Raw genomic sequence first — 18,448 nt, 5'->3', positions numbered from 1 at the left:
CGCTTCCCAGGCGTCAGGCGTGGATCCAGTCATACAAAAAATGAAAATGAAAATCAAAGATCAACCATTAGTGCCTTTGTTCTTAGATGACCAAAACACTTCACAAGTCAGTGCTACTTCGTGAGACTGTACCCCCCCTTTTCCAGCCACACCCCCAGCTTTAGGGTGCATAGGTACTGTTGTGACACCCCCCCCCCCCCCCCCGGCCACATATTTAGCGAGCCAACTGGTGTATTGATACTGCGAGGGGCAGGCCGTGGAGCGCGGAGTCAAAGAGGCAGACTCCCGCGCTTCCTGGCCTTTTAACCCCTCACTTGCCAGGCTGGATCTAACCGGCCTGACCTTTGTTCGACAGTGACCCGTAAGTGATTCGATCACTTCCGGGTCACTTGGGGACCCGGGGTCCAATCAATGTTGAGGCGGGCCCACCGTGTCATGGTGACGCGATGGGGCGAGCCCCACCATAGAGAGCGGGTAGCAGGTGGGGGCCGGTGCGCCCGCCATACTCGCGGTGGGGCCGATGCCGGCCCGCCTTTCTCTTTTTGCGCACGCAGGTGGAAATTCTTCGAGCAACAGTAGCTATTACGTGCAAAAAACTGGTGGCCGAAATAGTATTTCTGCTGGCCTTAGTCCGTCGTGCTTTTAAAAATGCGGCAGTGATACATTATGTAACTTTTACAGGGTACTGCCTCCAATGTTAGCAACTTCCAACCCGTTGCATCTTTACTGTTCAGGGCAGAATTCAAAGCTTTGCTGGTGTTGCTTGTCACTAGATGCAGAATTCTGTTGCCTGTGGCTTGGTCCGTATTTCGATTGTCGAATACAGCCTTTCTTTCTCATGTCATTTTTGACAAAACTACAATCTTAATCGGCACTCCTGGTGACCGTCTCTTCAGAGAGGCCCAGGATTGTATGAGCATGAAGGCTCCCAGTCGTACTCGCAGCATTAATAAGAGGGGCTGACTGTGAGAAGCCGAGCCACACAGCACCAACGTCAATCCCTCCTGCGGTTTGCGTGAAAAATCCTTAAAGCGAGCTGGCATCACGTGCCTATCTCGAAGGCTAATAAATGCCACATGTTCTCTTCCGGTCTTTGATGCTGAGAAGGCGCAGCTGTTCCCAATCATAGGAGCACGGCCTTCCAAGATTTCCATGTTTTCCCTGAAGGGGAGTGTGAGTTTGAGGCCCGCTGGTAACCAATAGGAACTTCGGATTTGATAGGAGCTTCAGCCGCTGTTGAGTCCTTCCTGTTCACCATTTTCTTGCCTAACCTAGACACACCAACCCCCATAGATGGTGTTTACTTGTATCTTTGCTTGGTAACTTCTAGAGCATCCATGTATGTGTCCCTTGCATATTTGAGTCATTTACCATTTCTGTTTCCACCACTTGTACTGAGAGACTGTTTGATGCATTCTCTACCCATAATGTAAAAAATATATTATCTTATGTTTTCCCTAGTAAGCTCCCTTCTGCCCCGTCCAGTCTCAGTTCCCAACTGCTAGTTGTAGTTTCTTGATTTTTTTGTTTTGTTCTGGTAATATGCATGTTCCTTTTAGAAGTTTGAATGTCCTTTCATATCTTCGTATCTTTCCGCTGGATATATGTATATACAATATGACTCCTTTCCTTAAGGGGACTGCATTTTTAATTATTCATCTTTGTTCTCGACGGTCTCTGGGCTGCTCCATTCTCTCTTTATCCTTCTTTATTCTATCATTACCCTCCTGAAGAGGTCACCCTCCATACTCCCAATGTCACACTGTACTCTAGTTCAAGCCTCAGAGGTGATCAGTCAAAAGCGCTTCGAGGCCTCCGGGTAGTTACGCGCTATACAAGTGTAATTTTTCATTTCATTTCATATGTGCAGTGGAATCTCTCAGTCCCCTTTTGTGGGTGTTTCTTCTTTTTCATTCAACCACCCGTTAATCCTTTGCTCCCCAAGACATTGTCACATTTCTTTTCGAGATTGAAGTCACCCAGTATTATAAGTGCTGCATTTGTGAGCTGTGTGATCACTTTAGGTACCTCACCTTCCATCTGAGGCTACTCCTCATGATGGGTTTGACGTAAATGCACTGTGCACCGCTTTTCACTTGGCTGCTTCAGACCTAGGCTGCTACCTCCAAGTATTTTATTTTAGCTTATCTAAATATCCTATACCTTTAGCTTATAGCCCTGAAGTATCAATTAATTTACAGATTTTGCATTGTCTGCAACGAAGCAAGATTTCCATCTCTTCTCCTCCGCGATGTGATTTTTTAAGGTCATTGAGCACACATCCAAGTGCGATTGTGCTGCCCCACTTATCTTTCTTTCTCAAGGACAATGTATAAGGGAGAAAGAATTACACCCTGAAGATGAGGAAAGATATTCCGGCCAACTCATGTCTCTTTACTTTCACCTCAGTGACTAGTTGGTTGACCACACCTTTTTAAAACACACGGATGGGGTCCTGCTCGCTTCTGGAGCAGATCAATGTGTTCACCTCCACAGAAGGAAAATTATGTTCTCTAGTAGAAAGTAATATCCCTAAATCAACTTCCTATGTGGGTGTCAGCTCTTCATTTTCCGCTACGGTCACAAAATATGGTTATGCACCGTAGACCTAAATGTGAACTCGTAAGAAATAGGCAGTGTTTCTGTCCATTAAATCCCATTTACTATTCAGTGCTTATACATTTAACCTAATTTCCTTAAAAAAACAATGGACAAATTAATGAATGAGGGCTCTTTTCTGAGTTGGATAGTTGATTTCTCAAAGAGCGCCCTTCATAGGTGGGCAGATAGTGGTACATACTCAACTCCTTGACTACTTAACTTGTACAAACGGGTCACATATTTCGCTTTATGTATAGTGCTTTGATGACCTTCACATCCCCTATTGGATCCAAAGTTCTCTCCATAGCTTATTTGGAATGCAGTAATGTTCTTCCCTTGCCATCTTCAGGATACCCTGTGTTTATCCTACGGTGAGTTGGGCAGTCTTATGAGTCTTCATGATGTTTCCATGTTGCTTTTAGTTTTTATCAACATCAGAGCTGAGGGATGTCGCCAAAGTATGCTCATTGTTTGAGTAAGAGTGACTACCACCATGTTTGAGTGCTGCAGAAAACAGTGGTGTCCTCTTGTGTCATTTTGGCGATGCCCATCTTGGACATCCAAGCCGGCATTTACACCCTTCCTGTCCTTCGACCAAAAGCCTATGTACCGGGTGGATGTGGGAGTCCTTACATCCCATTCAGTTCATCCTGTGTTGGTTTCCCTCCGTATGCCCTGACTGATACTCGCACACTTCTGGTTCTAGAATAGTCAAAACCGGTGTGGGTGTGGACTCTGGGCTTAAAAATATGCAAAATCTGGCTGGCAGTTGAACAGGATACCCATTTAGTTTGGAAATGCTGCAGACCTTTGATATGTGTAGACCCTTTGATTGGTTGTGTGTCACACCTTAACCACCAGGTTCATACGTTTCATCATACACAGAGCAGTCCTGTATGTAAGTGTAAGGAAGAAGGTACCAAACCAGGGTTAGAATCCCTGCTGAATTGCTACTCTAAGCACTGACTCGGCCCAGGTCTTTTAACCTGTAGGGTCAATTTTCTGTGGTGACTTGATGAGAAAACTATTTCTAGACTGTAGCACTTTAGATGAGGCTGAGCTGACTGGAAGGAACTGTGACAATAATTCAATGGCCAATCATGCCTCAATTTCAATAGAGCAAGCTGCCCAAGAGGAAGTAAAAAGAACACGTGAGTGATAAAGCTGCTGCATCACCAGTCAATGTGAAGGCAAGACAACGCTGTGCCTTGCCCATCCTCTGGCTACAACATGCATATGCCCCTTTTTTATCAGTCCCAGGGAAACTTGGAGGAATTCTCGCTTAACATCCATTGAGTCAGGTCTCGACCGTGGCTGGAGAAGAATGGCCTGATTCAGAAATCATTTGAATCATTTTACAGTTCAGGAAATATTACCAGGTGAAGTTGCAGTCACTATCTGATCCTAAAAAACAGTTTTGTGTGGTGAGCGATAGCAGAGGATGCCTCGGGACTCGTGCTTGTCCTGTTTTCAGATCTTTGTGACCATGGCTGGTGCACTCAGAGAAACAGGTCCCTACCGGAGAATGAACCCTTGAGGTTCAACAGTGGAAGCTGGCTGGTCTTTATTTCAGTCCGTCCATTGAAAAGAATGGCAACCTTTTGGGCCCTTGTGGTCCTTGAGCTCCAATTGCTTGTGGATTGTGTCCCTAACCAGATACCATTGGCTGGACACTAGATCACCAAAATATCACTACCTGGAGGAATAGAATACCAGAAACTTTGCTAGGTGGGATTCTAATTGTTTGAGTGGTGTATATTTAGGGTAACCTCCGATTTTTAGTGTTGATGCCTTTCTTTTTTGACAATCAATTTTACTGAGTTTTGAATTTGACAGCTAACAGCACCATTCAGAGCTACATTGAACATTAGCAGAATAGGGGAAAAACACATTGCAATGACATCAAGACCACATAAAGAAATCAAGAATAACATATCCACATGCACCTGGAAAGCGGACCACATCGTCTCATTTCTCGGGACACCCCCTGGCTACGTATAAAGGCCGCTCCTGCGCAGCACACCAATCCACCCCCCCGGCGCCAGCGCCCTAGAGTGGAAGGGGCAGTGTCCAGCCAGTGAGCAGCGATGTCCCTCTTGGCAACCACCAAAGCAGTATTGAGGAAGAGCTTCTCAGCCCTGTGGTGATGCCTTTTATTCTATTCCCATTGTTGCCAGAGTTGAGCCAAAGGACAAGTGTTCAGAGTCAAAATCCAAATTCTGTATCCCTCTAGACCCCTTTTTCCTTACAGTTTAACTTCCATTAAGTACTAGAGACTCAAACTCAAACTTCAAAGGTTCCCGGATATCGACCTGGTTAAGCAATGTAGGGTAACATTTGCCAATTCGTCATTGATGGCCAACATCTTCTGCTTAGCACAAATGAACTATAATAAGGTTTGAGGTTGTATCGCTTAAGTATTTTACACAACAGTTCTGCATGAGTAGGAATATAAGTTTATTCAATCTATGCAGTACACCTAGAATATTTTTTCATTTCTCCACTATAACATACGTTTCTGCACCTTGAGCCTATTCTAAATTCATGTGCTGTGTATTATTCTATATGAGTTCTCAAAAACCAGCCTTCAAAAATAGAGTTCAAATGGTTGAGTTTATGTCGAGCCTGGGCAGTTCATGAGCTGCGAGGCAGACTGTATTAGAGTATGGACTAAAAGCTCCGCCCACTCTCCGCCCATATTTTTCGTTGGCTTGTGTCATTGTCCTTTGTAAATGCTGGCTTTTGATTCGTTAATAGGCGTGTTAGTCACTCTTTAGAACCGCCTTGTCTTCTTTTGTAACCTCCCATGAGGACTGACCCTTTTACTTCGGTTGTTACACAGTATGTCATATTTAGTCTGTAAGCACTATTTTCTTTAATGAGTTTCTCCTACTGCAGGCACAACATGCTTTCCTGCAACATTCAGCAAACCATGCGCGCTTTCACTTTCCAAGCAGTCCGTCCGGGACAATGGTGGCTGCTTCTTTGAAGTGAAATAGGTCTCGCATTTACAAGAGTTTGAGCTATTGGCATAGTAAATGACAATGCCTTTTATTTATGTGTTAATTTTCAAAACCAATAAATAAAAGGCATTGTCTTTTACAATGCCAAAAGCTTAAACTCTCACAAATACGAGACCTATTGCATTGCAAATGCTCGTTAATAAAATACACACATGTCCTTTGAGGAGCACACCTTGGCAATAAAACAATCACGTTGAGATGAATTGGCTTCCCTGGATGAAAAGAGTGTGCCACCCCCTTAGCTTCCTACTGCCCCAGGCAAATGTCAGGGTGTGCCCGGTTATGCGGCCGGCCCTGACCGTCATGTGTAATAACATATTACGTTTAGCTATTGATACAGTTATGGTTTTAATAACGTTTAGCAAAAAAAACCTATAAATAACAAAATAAATTATTTAATCAGAGCATATTTGTTACCTTTTTTTTAATTTCAGTTTTTCTTCCAATGGCCTAATGCTGGTAATGTAAATCACAACTGTCTTTGACATGGGATTATTTACAAGGCACAACATTACAAATAGCTTTCTTTGACAGGTAACATTGCTTCTCTGGTTTGCAGGTGTTCCCTACTTCACCCAGGAGCCAGAGGATGTGGCAGTATTTTCGGGGGTCCCCTTCAATGTGACGTGTGCTGCCATTGGACCTCCAGATCCTGTTCTGATTGTCTGGTGGCTGGGGGACTCCAAAGTGGACAGGGACCCCGAAGATTCGCCCTCCGTCCTGACTGTGCCAGGTGAGGTAGAGCTGAATGGCACACCTGGGGAAGGCCTCTGCCTGGAGCATTTACACACTGTTGTATTATTTTTTGGAAAGAATTGTCTTGGTCATCTTCTTCCCACTTTGTCGACCACCATATCCACAGCAATGCAGTCGCTCTTCATTAAATTTGAGTAACTTGGTAGAAAATAGGCTAGATTGAGGCTCCGCACCCTCTCTTATAAAGTATCAAAAACAATGCATGACTGTACGCGCTTTGTGGGGGGTCCACCCTCTTACTCCTGAACTGTACTAGCCAGGGATATCGAGTGCTAACCGGACCTGCTGAAATTGGTCAATTTTACACACTGTGATAATTTAAATAAAGCTCATTCCTTTGTCTGTCCCAAGCTATAGCTCCTAAGTTAATTTTCCGCATGCTCTGTGGTCTGTGTTCAGTAAACCATGCTTATGGTGAAAATGTGAACATTTTTTATATATATTTTTTTAATGGCTCACTGCTGCTGCCAGTCCCCAGACTAAAAAGAGTAAGATGTGGCGGTCGTTCCTTTTCAAACAATATTGCTAGACTGTGGAACGCCCTTCCTCCTCCTCTTTGCTCAGTGACCCATCATTTTTCTTTCCGGGAGCTTCTCAAAACCTGGTTGTTCCAAATTCCTACCCCTTAAACCATCTAGTCTGCCTGTCTGTTGATGCTGCGAGTGCTGGGATGCCTTCGGGTAGCTACACGCTCTATAACTGTTTGTAATAATCAACTTATGCTATTTCTTGAGCCAGAGGTGGTGGTGGGCTTCCTTTTATAGATGTGGGACTCCTGTAATATTAAGACATTCAGCTCAGACTTGAGAGATGAGTTGCTAGTTCGCTTTTCTCTCTGTTTCTTCTCTATGGCCTGGTTTTTGTTTCCTCGTGGGGTGTTTGTGTTGTCTACATAGAAACTGCTCATGCTTTTATGACTTAAACTCCTTTAGCACGGCGTAGAATCCGCCGCGATGCGGACATTTCCGTGCGTGGTTGGGGCCGCGTCGGCCAATGGACATGCGCAGCACTACAGAGGTAGTGCTCGCGACGGCCGATGGCTATTGCACGCACGCAACGGGTTAAGCCTGATTTCGATCTTGGCGGACGGGTTACTCTGACACAATGGTGATGGCTATCCCGTCCGCTGAAATATAAATCCCATTTTATCCTATGGGATTTATATTTCGGCGACATGATATCCATCACCGTTGTGATGTAGTTACCTGTCCGCCAAGATCTAAATCTGGCCCTTTGTCTACGGTGATTCAGGACTGTATTCTATTGCCTGCTTTGTGTGTTCCTTGGGTGGAGAGCTAAGCTGCTTGGACGGGACGCCGTAGTGCATGCTTTGGAGGTACCCAGTCTTCTTTAAGATTTACCTTGACTTGGATGATTAGTATACTAGTGAGATGACTTACAAGGCACATGGTGTATCAGCTGCCCTACATTACTATTCAAAGGTAAGTGTTTAAACCACAGGGTTTGGATGTTACTTCACTGGTGGGCGTTGTTTTGCCTTGAGAGGTGGTTCCATCCAGGGCCGGCTTTAACGCTGGTGGCACCCAGTGCAACAATCATTTTTGGCGCCCCCACACCCCATGACCGACTCCTCGGATTCTCTCACTACCACAGGGCAAAAGTGCCCCATATCTCTCCAATAATAAGTTGTTGCTAAACATAGTGCCCCCCCCCCCCTGAGGTCAGGGCCCCCTCTACAGGCCAGAGCCCCCTCTACAGGCCAGAGCCCAGTGCAGCCGCACCGGTCGCACTGCCCTAAAGCCAGCCCTGGTTCCATCAAACGTGGCACATATAATAGTTGAGTACATAGAAATCTATTCAAAACAGTTAACAAGAATTGTAATGATGTAATCAGTAATAGAGCGACTTGTTGCTGAGCTAGGAGAAAAGCACTGTGTGAAGATGCAAGGGGTGTGCTAAACTGGACTTGTATATGCTGAGACAGGGTGTGACAAGGTTATAAATGAATGAATTAATGAATCTCTAAAGCATGCAGTTACTACAAGACTGTGATGGCGCTAAGGCAAGCTGCCTAAAGGAAGTCACAGTTTGAACATGTGTGTTTTCAGTTGCTTTCAAAATATGTTTTTCTCTTTGATGCATCTGGACGGAAGAGAGAGCTCATTCCAGTGCTTGGCTGCTAAAACAGAACAAGCCGAACCGCCCCACTTCTTTCGTTTGGTGTAGGGAACGGCCAGAAACCGGGCAGACAGTGGACACAAGTGTCTATTTGGACAGTAGTCGAAAATTTGGTTGGACAGTTATTTGTGACCAGTCTTGTAAAAACCGAATGTGCCACAGTCCGTGCTTTCAAGATAACCCTTTTTTCCACTGGTAGCCAGTGCAAATGCTTATGGTAGGGACAGATTGAGGCATGTTTGGGGAGTTTAAACAAAATATGAATTGCTGTGTTCTATACAATTTGCAATCGCTGTACCAGATAGTCCGTGACTCCTATGTAAAGGATGTTAGTGTAGTCTAATCTGGAGAGGATTACTGCCTGGACTACTGTTTATGGGCAAGAGGTTAAGGAATTTTCTTAACATCCTAAGGTTCCAATAGGAGGTCTTAACTACTGCTGAGAGTTGAAGAATAGATGTGTATCCACGTGTTCCCCTAAGTTCTTAGACCTCTCCACTGGGGGTGCAGGGGTGAAACTGCTCTGACAGGCTCCTGACCATCCGGGCAGGAGGTTGGCACCAAACAACAAAACCTCAGTTTTTTCTGGGTTACATTCCAGAAAGTTGGCCTTAAGCCATCCCATCACTGCTACCATACAAGCTGCAAATTTTGATTTAGCATCCAACGCATTGTCTTAGGTCAGGAGAAGGTAGATGTCATCTGCATTGGAAACCACGTTGGATACCGAATGAATCAATTGGGTATGCCAGTGGCATCATATATATATTAAAAAGTGTCGGGCTCAGGGCTGAGCACTGTGGGACTCCTCACTTGGAATCTTCGCCTCAGAGAAGAACGGCTTAAGCCACACGGCATGTTCTCTTTTTTCCAAAAAAGAACCTAGCCAGGCAAGGGCAGTCCCCTGTACTCCAAAAGAGGCGAGGTACCAGGATCTCACGCGAGATCCTGTCAATTTGACGGACAGGTCTAATAACATCAGAGGACCTTGTGGCCAGAGTCCAGGGTAAATTGAAGTGAGTCTGTTATTTCCATAAGCGCTGTCTCTGTGCTGTGGTGAGCCCTGAAGCCTGATTATGAGAGGTGGAGGAAATTGTAGGTGTTCAGGTTTAATGAAAGTTGGGTGTTTTCGATCTTGTCAACGATCTTAGAGACCCCCGGGGGCAGCAAGATGGGTCAGAAGTTAGAGGAGATTTCTCGATCTGCATTCAATTTTTTGAAGAGTGGGTTGATGTTTGCCCTTTTCCAGGAGGGAGGAAGTATCCCAAATCGTAATGAAGTAAAGAAGAAATCCTGACATGGTGGGCTTAAACTATCCCCTAATTGCTTCAGAACATGAGGGGGGAAAGGATCCAGGGAGGAGCCAGATTTTCATTTGTCAAAGAAACCCCTCAGGCTCATGGTCCATCATTTTGAAAGGTTGTCCTATACCTTTAACATTTGATTATCGAAGAACTCAGTCATTCTAGTGCATAGGGATGCATTTGTCTCACAAGGGGATGCAGTTACTTTTGGATCGGTGAAATCAGACACACTGTCTGTCTATGCTCCCCCAGGTACTTCTCTTGTAAAGCGCTCTGATATCCGCAAGGATCTTGTCCGCGCTATATAAAACTTTATAAATAAATAAATAAATAAATAAATTAAAAAAATTCCTTTCGCGTTTTTGTTCGCTGATTTTGTTACAGTAGAAATCGCGTCGTACCAGCTTCAGATTGTTATGGTTCGTGCTCAAGACAGCTTTATACTGGATTTTGTCAATTTCTGTAGCATTTTCTACATTGGCATTCTAATTTCTTACACGTTTTCCTTTCTTCCACTAGTTCGGCAGTAAACTATCGAGCAGAGGGTGGTGTCTTATAGTCCGTAAGCTAGCTTCAGGGGCATCTGGGTCAGTGGCCTCTCTGCATCAGACAAGATGACGGTGAATAACTGACTCAATGTTGCTCGTTAATGCATGTTTGTTTGATGCTAAGGCCTCCTTCAGTGAGGGTATATCAACCTTGTTCCACGCTCCGTTCCCAGGAAATGAACCCACTCTCGATTTAATCTTAGGAGTTGACCAGCACCAGGCGAAAGGTAGTAAAAAATGATCAAGGAACCTCCCGAGGCTTTAAAAGATCTATTGAGGTATTGAAGAATATTGCGTCAACTACATGACCTGCACTGTGTATCGATCACATGGGGGTCCTAGATAATTCAACAGCCGCAAGTGTTAAAATGTTGAAATCGCCCAGAATCGTGACGCCTGCATAATTAATGATTTTATGTGAAAGCACCTGGGTGATGGAGTTAATAACGTTAATAACGTCTACCATATACCAGTGGGTGTGGTGGGGGGCAGTAAAGCAGTACCCCCCACAAAAGAGCAGTGGGTAGATAAAAATCCAAGGACTTTTGTGTCTACCAGATTATCGACCCGGGACGTTGAGGATTACCTAAATTCTATGGCTACCTCCCCACCCTGCCTGCCCTCGCTATCAAAGTGAAGACATGCATATTTTATTTGGGGGGGGGGGGGATGCCAGCTGCATTCATTCATTCAACTTTTTCAGTGTTGGAAGACCGAATGTGCACTTCATGGAAAATGTCATTGAATCTTTCGCGGGAGGTGACTGTTGCCCTATCCATTAATGCCAGATGTCCCAACGCGCAGCGTCCACGCGCTACGGCCGCGCCGAAGGTGCGCCAAAGGTAAGCCAGTCTACGCCCGTCCGCGCCTGGACCGCGCCCAGCGCCAGAGCCCCTGTCCCCCGTACCACCCACCCCTCCCGCATTACATACGACGCCACCACCCTCTTAGCCCTAAACCCCGGCCGCCTCCCCAACTGCGTCCAAGCCGCTCCTGGACACACCCATGGACCCTTCTCTTGCAACTCCTGCAAGTTTGACGGCACCAAGAACAACTCCTCATCTACGAACACACAACAGATATCCGACCCCAACCACCTACAATGCATCCTGCTCAACACCCGCTCGGTCCACAGGCACGCCATCGACCTCTGGAATCTACTAGACACCATCTCTCCGGACGTCGCCTTCCTAACAGAAACATGGATGAACGCCTCATCAGCCCCAGACATCACCATTGCCATCCCGGAAGGCTACAAGATCATCCGTAAGGACCGCACCGACCAAACAGGAGGAGGCATCGCTATCGTCCATAAGAACTCCATCCGCATCTCAACCAGCTCAGACGTCAACCTTGCCAGCGCCGAACACCTTCACTTCCAGATCCACTCCGACCCCAAGACCACACTCAGAGGCACCCTCCTCTACCGGCCTCCTGGACCCCGGGCACGATTCAGCGACGACATCACTGACTTTATCACCCCACACGCCCTCCCCTCTGAGGAATACATCCTATTGGGAGACCTCAACTTTCACCTGGAAAAGAGCAATGACAGCAACGCCACCACCCTTCTGGACAATCTCGCCAACCTCGGACTCAAACAACTTGTCACCACCCCCTCCCACATTGCAGGTCACACACTCGACCCTATCTTCACCTCCAGCAAACATGTCTCATTCAGTTACACCACAGCTCTTCATTGGACGGACCACAGCTGCGTTCACTTTATCTACAATAAGACCACAACCCACAACCTTCCTCAACCCTCTCTGCGAAGAAACTGGAATAAAATCACCATCGACCAGATCTCCTCATCGCTTCTTCTAAACCCCCCCGCCCACTCCTCAAACCCCGACCAAGCAGCCATTAACCTCACCCAATGGCTATCCAACAGCGCCGACATCCTAGCACCGTTGAAAAAACGTCATATCAAACTAGGCAGCAAAAACGCCTCCTGGTTCAACGATGATCTTAAGAAATCCAAGAAACTCTGTCGCTCCCTCGAGAAGGCCTGGAAAAAAGACCCAAACACCAGCACCAGGGACGCCTTCAAAAACGCCACCCGCATACACCACCAACTAATCCGGTCTGCCAAGAAAGCCGCATTCAAAGACCGACTAGATAACGCCCACAACAGCAAGGAATTATTCAACATCGTCAAAGAACTTACCAACCCATCAGCCAACTCCAACGACATCACCCCCTCTCAAGCCCTCTGCGACTCCCTAGCTTCATTCTTCCACAACAAAATCGCAGACATCCACAACAGCTTCGACAACCGACCCGGAGACCAACCCACCCAACCTTCTGCAGGACCTTCACCCCCCTTGAACATCCTTAATGACTGGAACCCAATCGCCACTGAGGACACCATCCGCCTGATGAACTCCATCCACTCAGGATCCCCCACAGACCCATGCCCTCACCACATCTTCAACAAAGCAGACTCCATCATAGCACCACACCTCCGAGATGTCATCAACTGCTCCCTCAACTCTGCCACCTTCCCGGAAAGCTGGAAACACGCAGAACTCAGCGCCCTTCTGAAAAAGCCCACAGCTGACCCCACCGAACTCAAAAACTACCGCCCCATCTCGCTTCTTCCATTCCCGGCCAAAGTCATCGAGAAAGCTGTCAACAACCAGCTCGCCGCCTTCCTCGAAACCAACAAATCCCTCGCCTCCTCACAGTCCGGCTTCCGAGCAAAAACACAGCACTGAAACCGCCCTCATCGCAGCAACAGACGACATTCGAACTCTACTGGACAATGGAGACACAGTCGCCCTCATCCTCCTCGACCTCTCCGCAGCCTTCGACACAGTCTGTCATAGCACCCTTTTACAGCGCCTCAGAAACGTCGGAATCCAAGGAAAAGCACTGGAATGGATCACCTCGTTCCTCACCGGAAGAACCCAGAGAGTCCGCCTTCCACCATTCAAGTCAGAGGCCACTGAAGTCATCTGCGGCGTACCACAAGGATCTTCACTCAGCCCCACCCTCTTCAACGTATACATGAGCCCCCTCGCGGTCATCGCACGCCAACACAACCTCAACATCATCTCCTACGCCGATGACACTCAACTGATCCTATCACTCACCAGAGACCCTAACACTGCCAAAACCAACCTGCATGAAGGAATGAAAGAAGTAGCCGAGTGGATGAAGCACAGCCGTCTGAAACTGAACTCAGACAAAACAGAAGTCCTCATCCTAGGCACCTCCTCCTCCGCCTGGGATGACTCTTGGTGGCCAGAGGCCCTTGGAAAAGCACCCATCCCGACGGACCACGCACGGAACCTGGGCGTCATCCTGGATTCCTCACTCTCGATGAACAGACAAGTCAACGCCGTTTCTTCATCTTGCTTCAACATTCTTCGCATGCTCAAAAAAACATTTCGCTGGATCCCCACCGAAACTAGAAAAACGGTCACCCACGCACTGGTCACAAGCCGCCTGGACTACGGAAACACCCTATACGCCGGTACCACTGCAAAACTCCAGAAAAAACTCCAACGCATCCAGAACGCTTCAGCCAGGCTCATATTAGACATCCCGCGTAAAGAACACATCTCTGGTCACCTGAAAAACCTCCACTGGCTCCCCGTCAATAAGAGGATTACTTTCCGCCTCCTAACCCACGCACACAAAGCACTTTACGAACTTGGACCCGAATGCCTCAACACACGACTGTCCTTCTACACCCCCTCCCGCCAGCTACGATCCTCCAACCAAGCCCTTGCCACTGTACCTCGCATCAACAAAACCACCATGGGAGGTAGATCCTTCTCCTACCTGGCAGCTAAAACCTGGAACTCACTTCCCACTCACCTTCGCCTTACTCAGAACCACCTAGCATTCAGAAAGCAACTTAAAACGTGGATATTCGACAAGTAATTCCCCACCCTTCTTCAAGCGCCTTGAGACCCTCTGGGTATGTAGCGCGCTATATAAATCACTTGACTTGACTTGACTTGATGTGTCAATCCTTTCTCAATTTGTTCTTGACATTAAGCTAATGCAGCTGAAACATGGTGCTTTTTGATTTGAGGAGATGCTAACAATCTGGGACTGCAAGTCAATTTATAGGCCATCTCTTCTCTTCATCTTCATTGGTTTGCCTTATCCAGATGAGGCTGACTCTTCTGTGTTCTTTATAAGGAACTTGCATATTCTTCTGATACAAGACCTTCCCAGCCTGATAGCCATGCATGCTTCCACACCACTACTCTGGCCTCACACCGCCAGTGAGCTTTGATACTTAAGAAAGAGACTTTCATGCTACCTGGATTTCTCCAAAGAGCTGGAGAGACCATGATGTTTATCCAACTGACCTGACAGTCATTGATTGTGTTTGTTCATCGTTTAGACGGGACTACAACGGAACTTACTCACGCTTTGTTATGCTGGTACCCATTCTATTGTCATGCTTGTGTGATATGGCAGCCTTAAGGCTCTCTTGGTTTGTTATGTTAAATGTTCTGTCCAAGATGTCATTTCAGATCACTTTATGTGCAGTGATCTACCTTCCCAAATCGAAGGAAGTGGTGAGTTTTAATAGTTTGTGAAATTTCAAAAGATATACTGGTTGGCTATTGAGAGGTTTTTCCATGCATATATGTGTTCACAGATGTGGTGTCCTAGAACGAAGAGTTCTAGATGGCACATAGGGAGAGAAGAAAGAAGTCATGTAGCTGGTTGGCGAAGAGCCAGGTGTGGCTTTGTGACAAAAACAATAAAGCTTTGACGACACAGTGTTTACTCATAGAGAGCCAGTGAAGCTGGGAATGGGGAGCAGAAATACTGGTATTTCTGCTAATGCCCAAGATGAGTTGAGCTGCCGCATTCTGTACTATTACAATTTGAAGGAAAGTAAAGTCGGAAGTCCTACAAAATGAGAATCCCAATAATCTAACCTGCTGATGATAACAAGACTGAACTAAAGTTTTCCTGTAAGAGGTGGGCAGTAGGGGAATGACTTTCCTGATGAACTTCATCACAAAAAAAGCATGTTATGTTAAATTTAATGATGCGTGCTTTGAAGGGACAGTTTGTTATCAAAAGTCAACTCTAAGTAACTACTGGACAGGCAGTTAAAAAGTCAGTGTGAACTCACTAGAAGTACGTCTCACAACTCGCAAGTCGCAGAAAAAGCAAAGGTAAAAGAGGGGGGAATAACCCAGATAGTTATATATTGTAGGTACTGTTGCCCTATTGCATAGGAGGAGACCTCTGTCTGAACGAGAACTCTCACTCGCCCGAAGGTGACATGCTTCATCATAGGGTTCCCTCCTCACATCAGGGCCGCAAGGTCACTGGCGTGGGCTACAACTCTTCTGGGTAGAAAAGGAACTGAGGTGTTTTCGAGAAGGGACCACTGGTATGGGTAGTGAGGGGTAGAATGCAAAGCGAAAGACGGGGGGAAGTAAACCTGTGTCTGCGAGGCCAAAGTGTTTATTTTGCGGACTCCTAGGGCATGATTAAAAGAAAGAGAGGACTAGGGGTTATCCGCAAATATACCCCTACAATAGGTTAACATGTTTCTGCCTTCTAATGGCCCCAAACTGGATGCGGCGGGATTCTTCAGGACAAAGTAATATGTCACTCTGCATATAAATCTTTAAAATTCCAAATAGAAAAAGGGAATACTGGCCACCACAAATCAGGAGCCTGTATAAGTGAGTGATGGCCCGGAAGTCATAGAGGAATGGGTCCAACCTATCATCAATCGATTCACCTAAGGCAAAAGCCTAAGATTTACCCCCTTTGACGGGTTTTCTTGAACTTGGGGATTTTTTGCAGAAAAGCTGAAGAAAAATCGCAGAAATTGTAAAGAGGAATTCCATGAAAGAAATTGAGATATTAATGCAGGGCAGATACAGAAACTTTTGAAGGTGATATGCGTCCTCTCTGGCAACTAGTGGAGCGGATACAGATGATTCACAGTGTGAACAGAGGGAGGTTAAATAATAATCAAGCTGCACCGTTCGACACCAATTGGAGTTGTTTAAGTTGACAATCAGAAAGGCGCATATACAAAGTGTTGGCATAGTCAAACCTAGAGTTCACCAGTGTCATGTATGTATGTATTGATATTTAAATAGCGCCGAACTTAGCGAGGAAGCAACAGAGCACTGTACATTTCCTGGAGAAAATAGGAGACAAACCACAAGATTGAGTACATTAAGTGGGGATTACTGAAATATAACTCATGCGTTACATTTAAACTTTTAATGCACAGCACCATTAAGGGCCCAATTACGACACTGGCAGCCCAAGGACTGCCAGACTCAAGGATGCATGGCAGTGGCGGTCCAGCCCCCACCACATGGGGGGTCTGACCACTCCATTACGACTAGGGAGGTCGGACCACCATGGGACCGCCGCCTCCGCCATGGAACTACCGTTCCCTAGAGGTGGCACTGCGTTCAAGAGGCGGCAATATGCTTGGCGGGACTGCTGCAGTCCCGCAAAACATATTAAGAGTTTTCTCTCTGTTGGCGGTGTCATATAGGTTCCTCCTCCATAAACACAGTCGCAGAGAGGAAACAAAGGGGGCCCTACAGGGCCTCCTGTGCCGCCTCCGCATGTGGCTGCACACAGGGAAGCATAACATGTGCACACCAGTAACTGCACGGCTTGGACTTTCGAGTCCCTGCTGTGTAGGAACCATGTGTGGCATTCCCCTTGCGGCGCCTTTTTCAAAGGCGCCGCCCGCCACCAGACCACTTTTAAGTTACCATCTGATGGGTGGGCGGTGGAGACGTTTGGCAGTGTGGGGGCGCATCAGTGGTGTGTCACCCTCCTCCTGCACCGACAAAAGTCCTAATTGGGCCCTAAGTGATTTGCCCAGAATCACACAGTGTTGAGTCAAGCACCGAGGCCAGGATTCAAACCTGGATTCTCAGGTTCCAAAATAGGCAGCTGTAGCGGTCAGGTCACATCTCCAATGCTTGAATGATCGAACCATTAGTTGAGGTAGAAATGTTAGGCAAAATGTTTCTTACAATCTTCAGTTCGTGAAAGTTGGATGATATGAGTTTATCGATTTGGTAAGATGACAAAGTGTTATTAAAAATAAATCCATGGTTCCAGACAACTCGAGTTGGTGTAGGGCATGGCCTGAGTTCTGATGGCCTCCAATTATTGGACCATTGAGAGCCCACCTAAAATTAACCCCTTTGACTTGTCATCATTCAACTTTAAAAAGTTGATAGTTTGCCACTGATTTCAGCTCCAATTTGAACATTTCCAGGTGCAGAAGCTCTATTGCCACCAATTCGCAGAAAAATCTGAGTGTCATCTGCGTGAGACATGCATTAAGATGGTAATCACTCCGAAGCATCGCAAGCGGTGACACCTACAGATTAAAAAGGGTGAGGCTCAAAGACGAACCCTGAGGGACTCTGCAACCACTAATGAAAGGGAGTCTACTAAGATGTGGCATGCAAAAATCTGGTCTAGATTGTGACCTGCCAAATGAACTAATTGAAGTAAACCAAAGGTCGAGCACACATTGAGCAGGTCTGAGGCCGGCATATCATGCTCATCGTTGACATGGATATTGATGTCCCCAAAAACAATTAAATTGTTGGAATTCAATAAGAAATTGAAATAGATTCCTCTATATGAATGATACAAATTATTCACCGGACTATGAGGTCTGTAAATCAATATCACTTTAAGAGACTATTTAGGGTTCAAAGAAATAGTAAATTATGAGACATTGATGTTGTAAAGCTTTGTAAGCCAATTTGAGACTGCAAGAGATGATTTATAAATTCCAACAAACTCCACTCTAGGGTGTGTAGAGTGGTTGGCGGACTTAATGTGATATCCCCGGGGCATTGCCAGCGTGATGTCTGGAGCTGATTCCTATTTGAGCCAGGTGTCAGTAATGAAGGCTATATCTAAATTAGAATCAAGTTAACAATTACTTCGCTCTACCGAGTGTGTCGCAATCGACTGATCATTAGATTGGAGTTCAGATTAGGTGTTTCTGATTCAGTTATAGAAGTAATTACTCTTTATTGCCTTTGTGGTGGCCCTTTAATAAAGTGAGAGTAATGCTCGGGCATGG

At 46.2% G+C, this 18,448-nt stretch overlaps 1 protein-coding gene across 1 annotated transcript in view; it reads left to right on the top strand.

Moving 5' to 3' along the window:
* TYRO3 (TYRO3 protein tyrosine kinase) overlaps window positions 1-18,448 on the top strand; it is a 456,471-nt gene that overhangs the window by 180,880 nt on the left and 257,143 nt on the right. Inside the window, exon 4 of the mRNA XM_086937235.1 lies at window positions 6,184-6,357. Coding sequence (XP_086793361.1) covers window positions 6,184-6,357 — 174 coding nt within the window. The remainder of the gene's footprint in view (window positions 1-6,183; window positions 6,358-18,448) is intronic.

Source organism: Lissotriton vulgaris, chromosome 9 (assembly GCF_964263255.1).
Source record: "Lissotriton vulgaris chromosome 9, aLisVul1.2, whole genome shotgun sequence".
NCBI classification, from domain to species: Eukaryota; Metazoa; Chordata; class Amphibia; order Caudata; family Salamandridae; genus Lissotriton; species Lissotriton vulgaris.
This window is presented reverse-complemented; position numbering and strand designations above follow the sequence as displayed.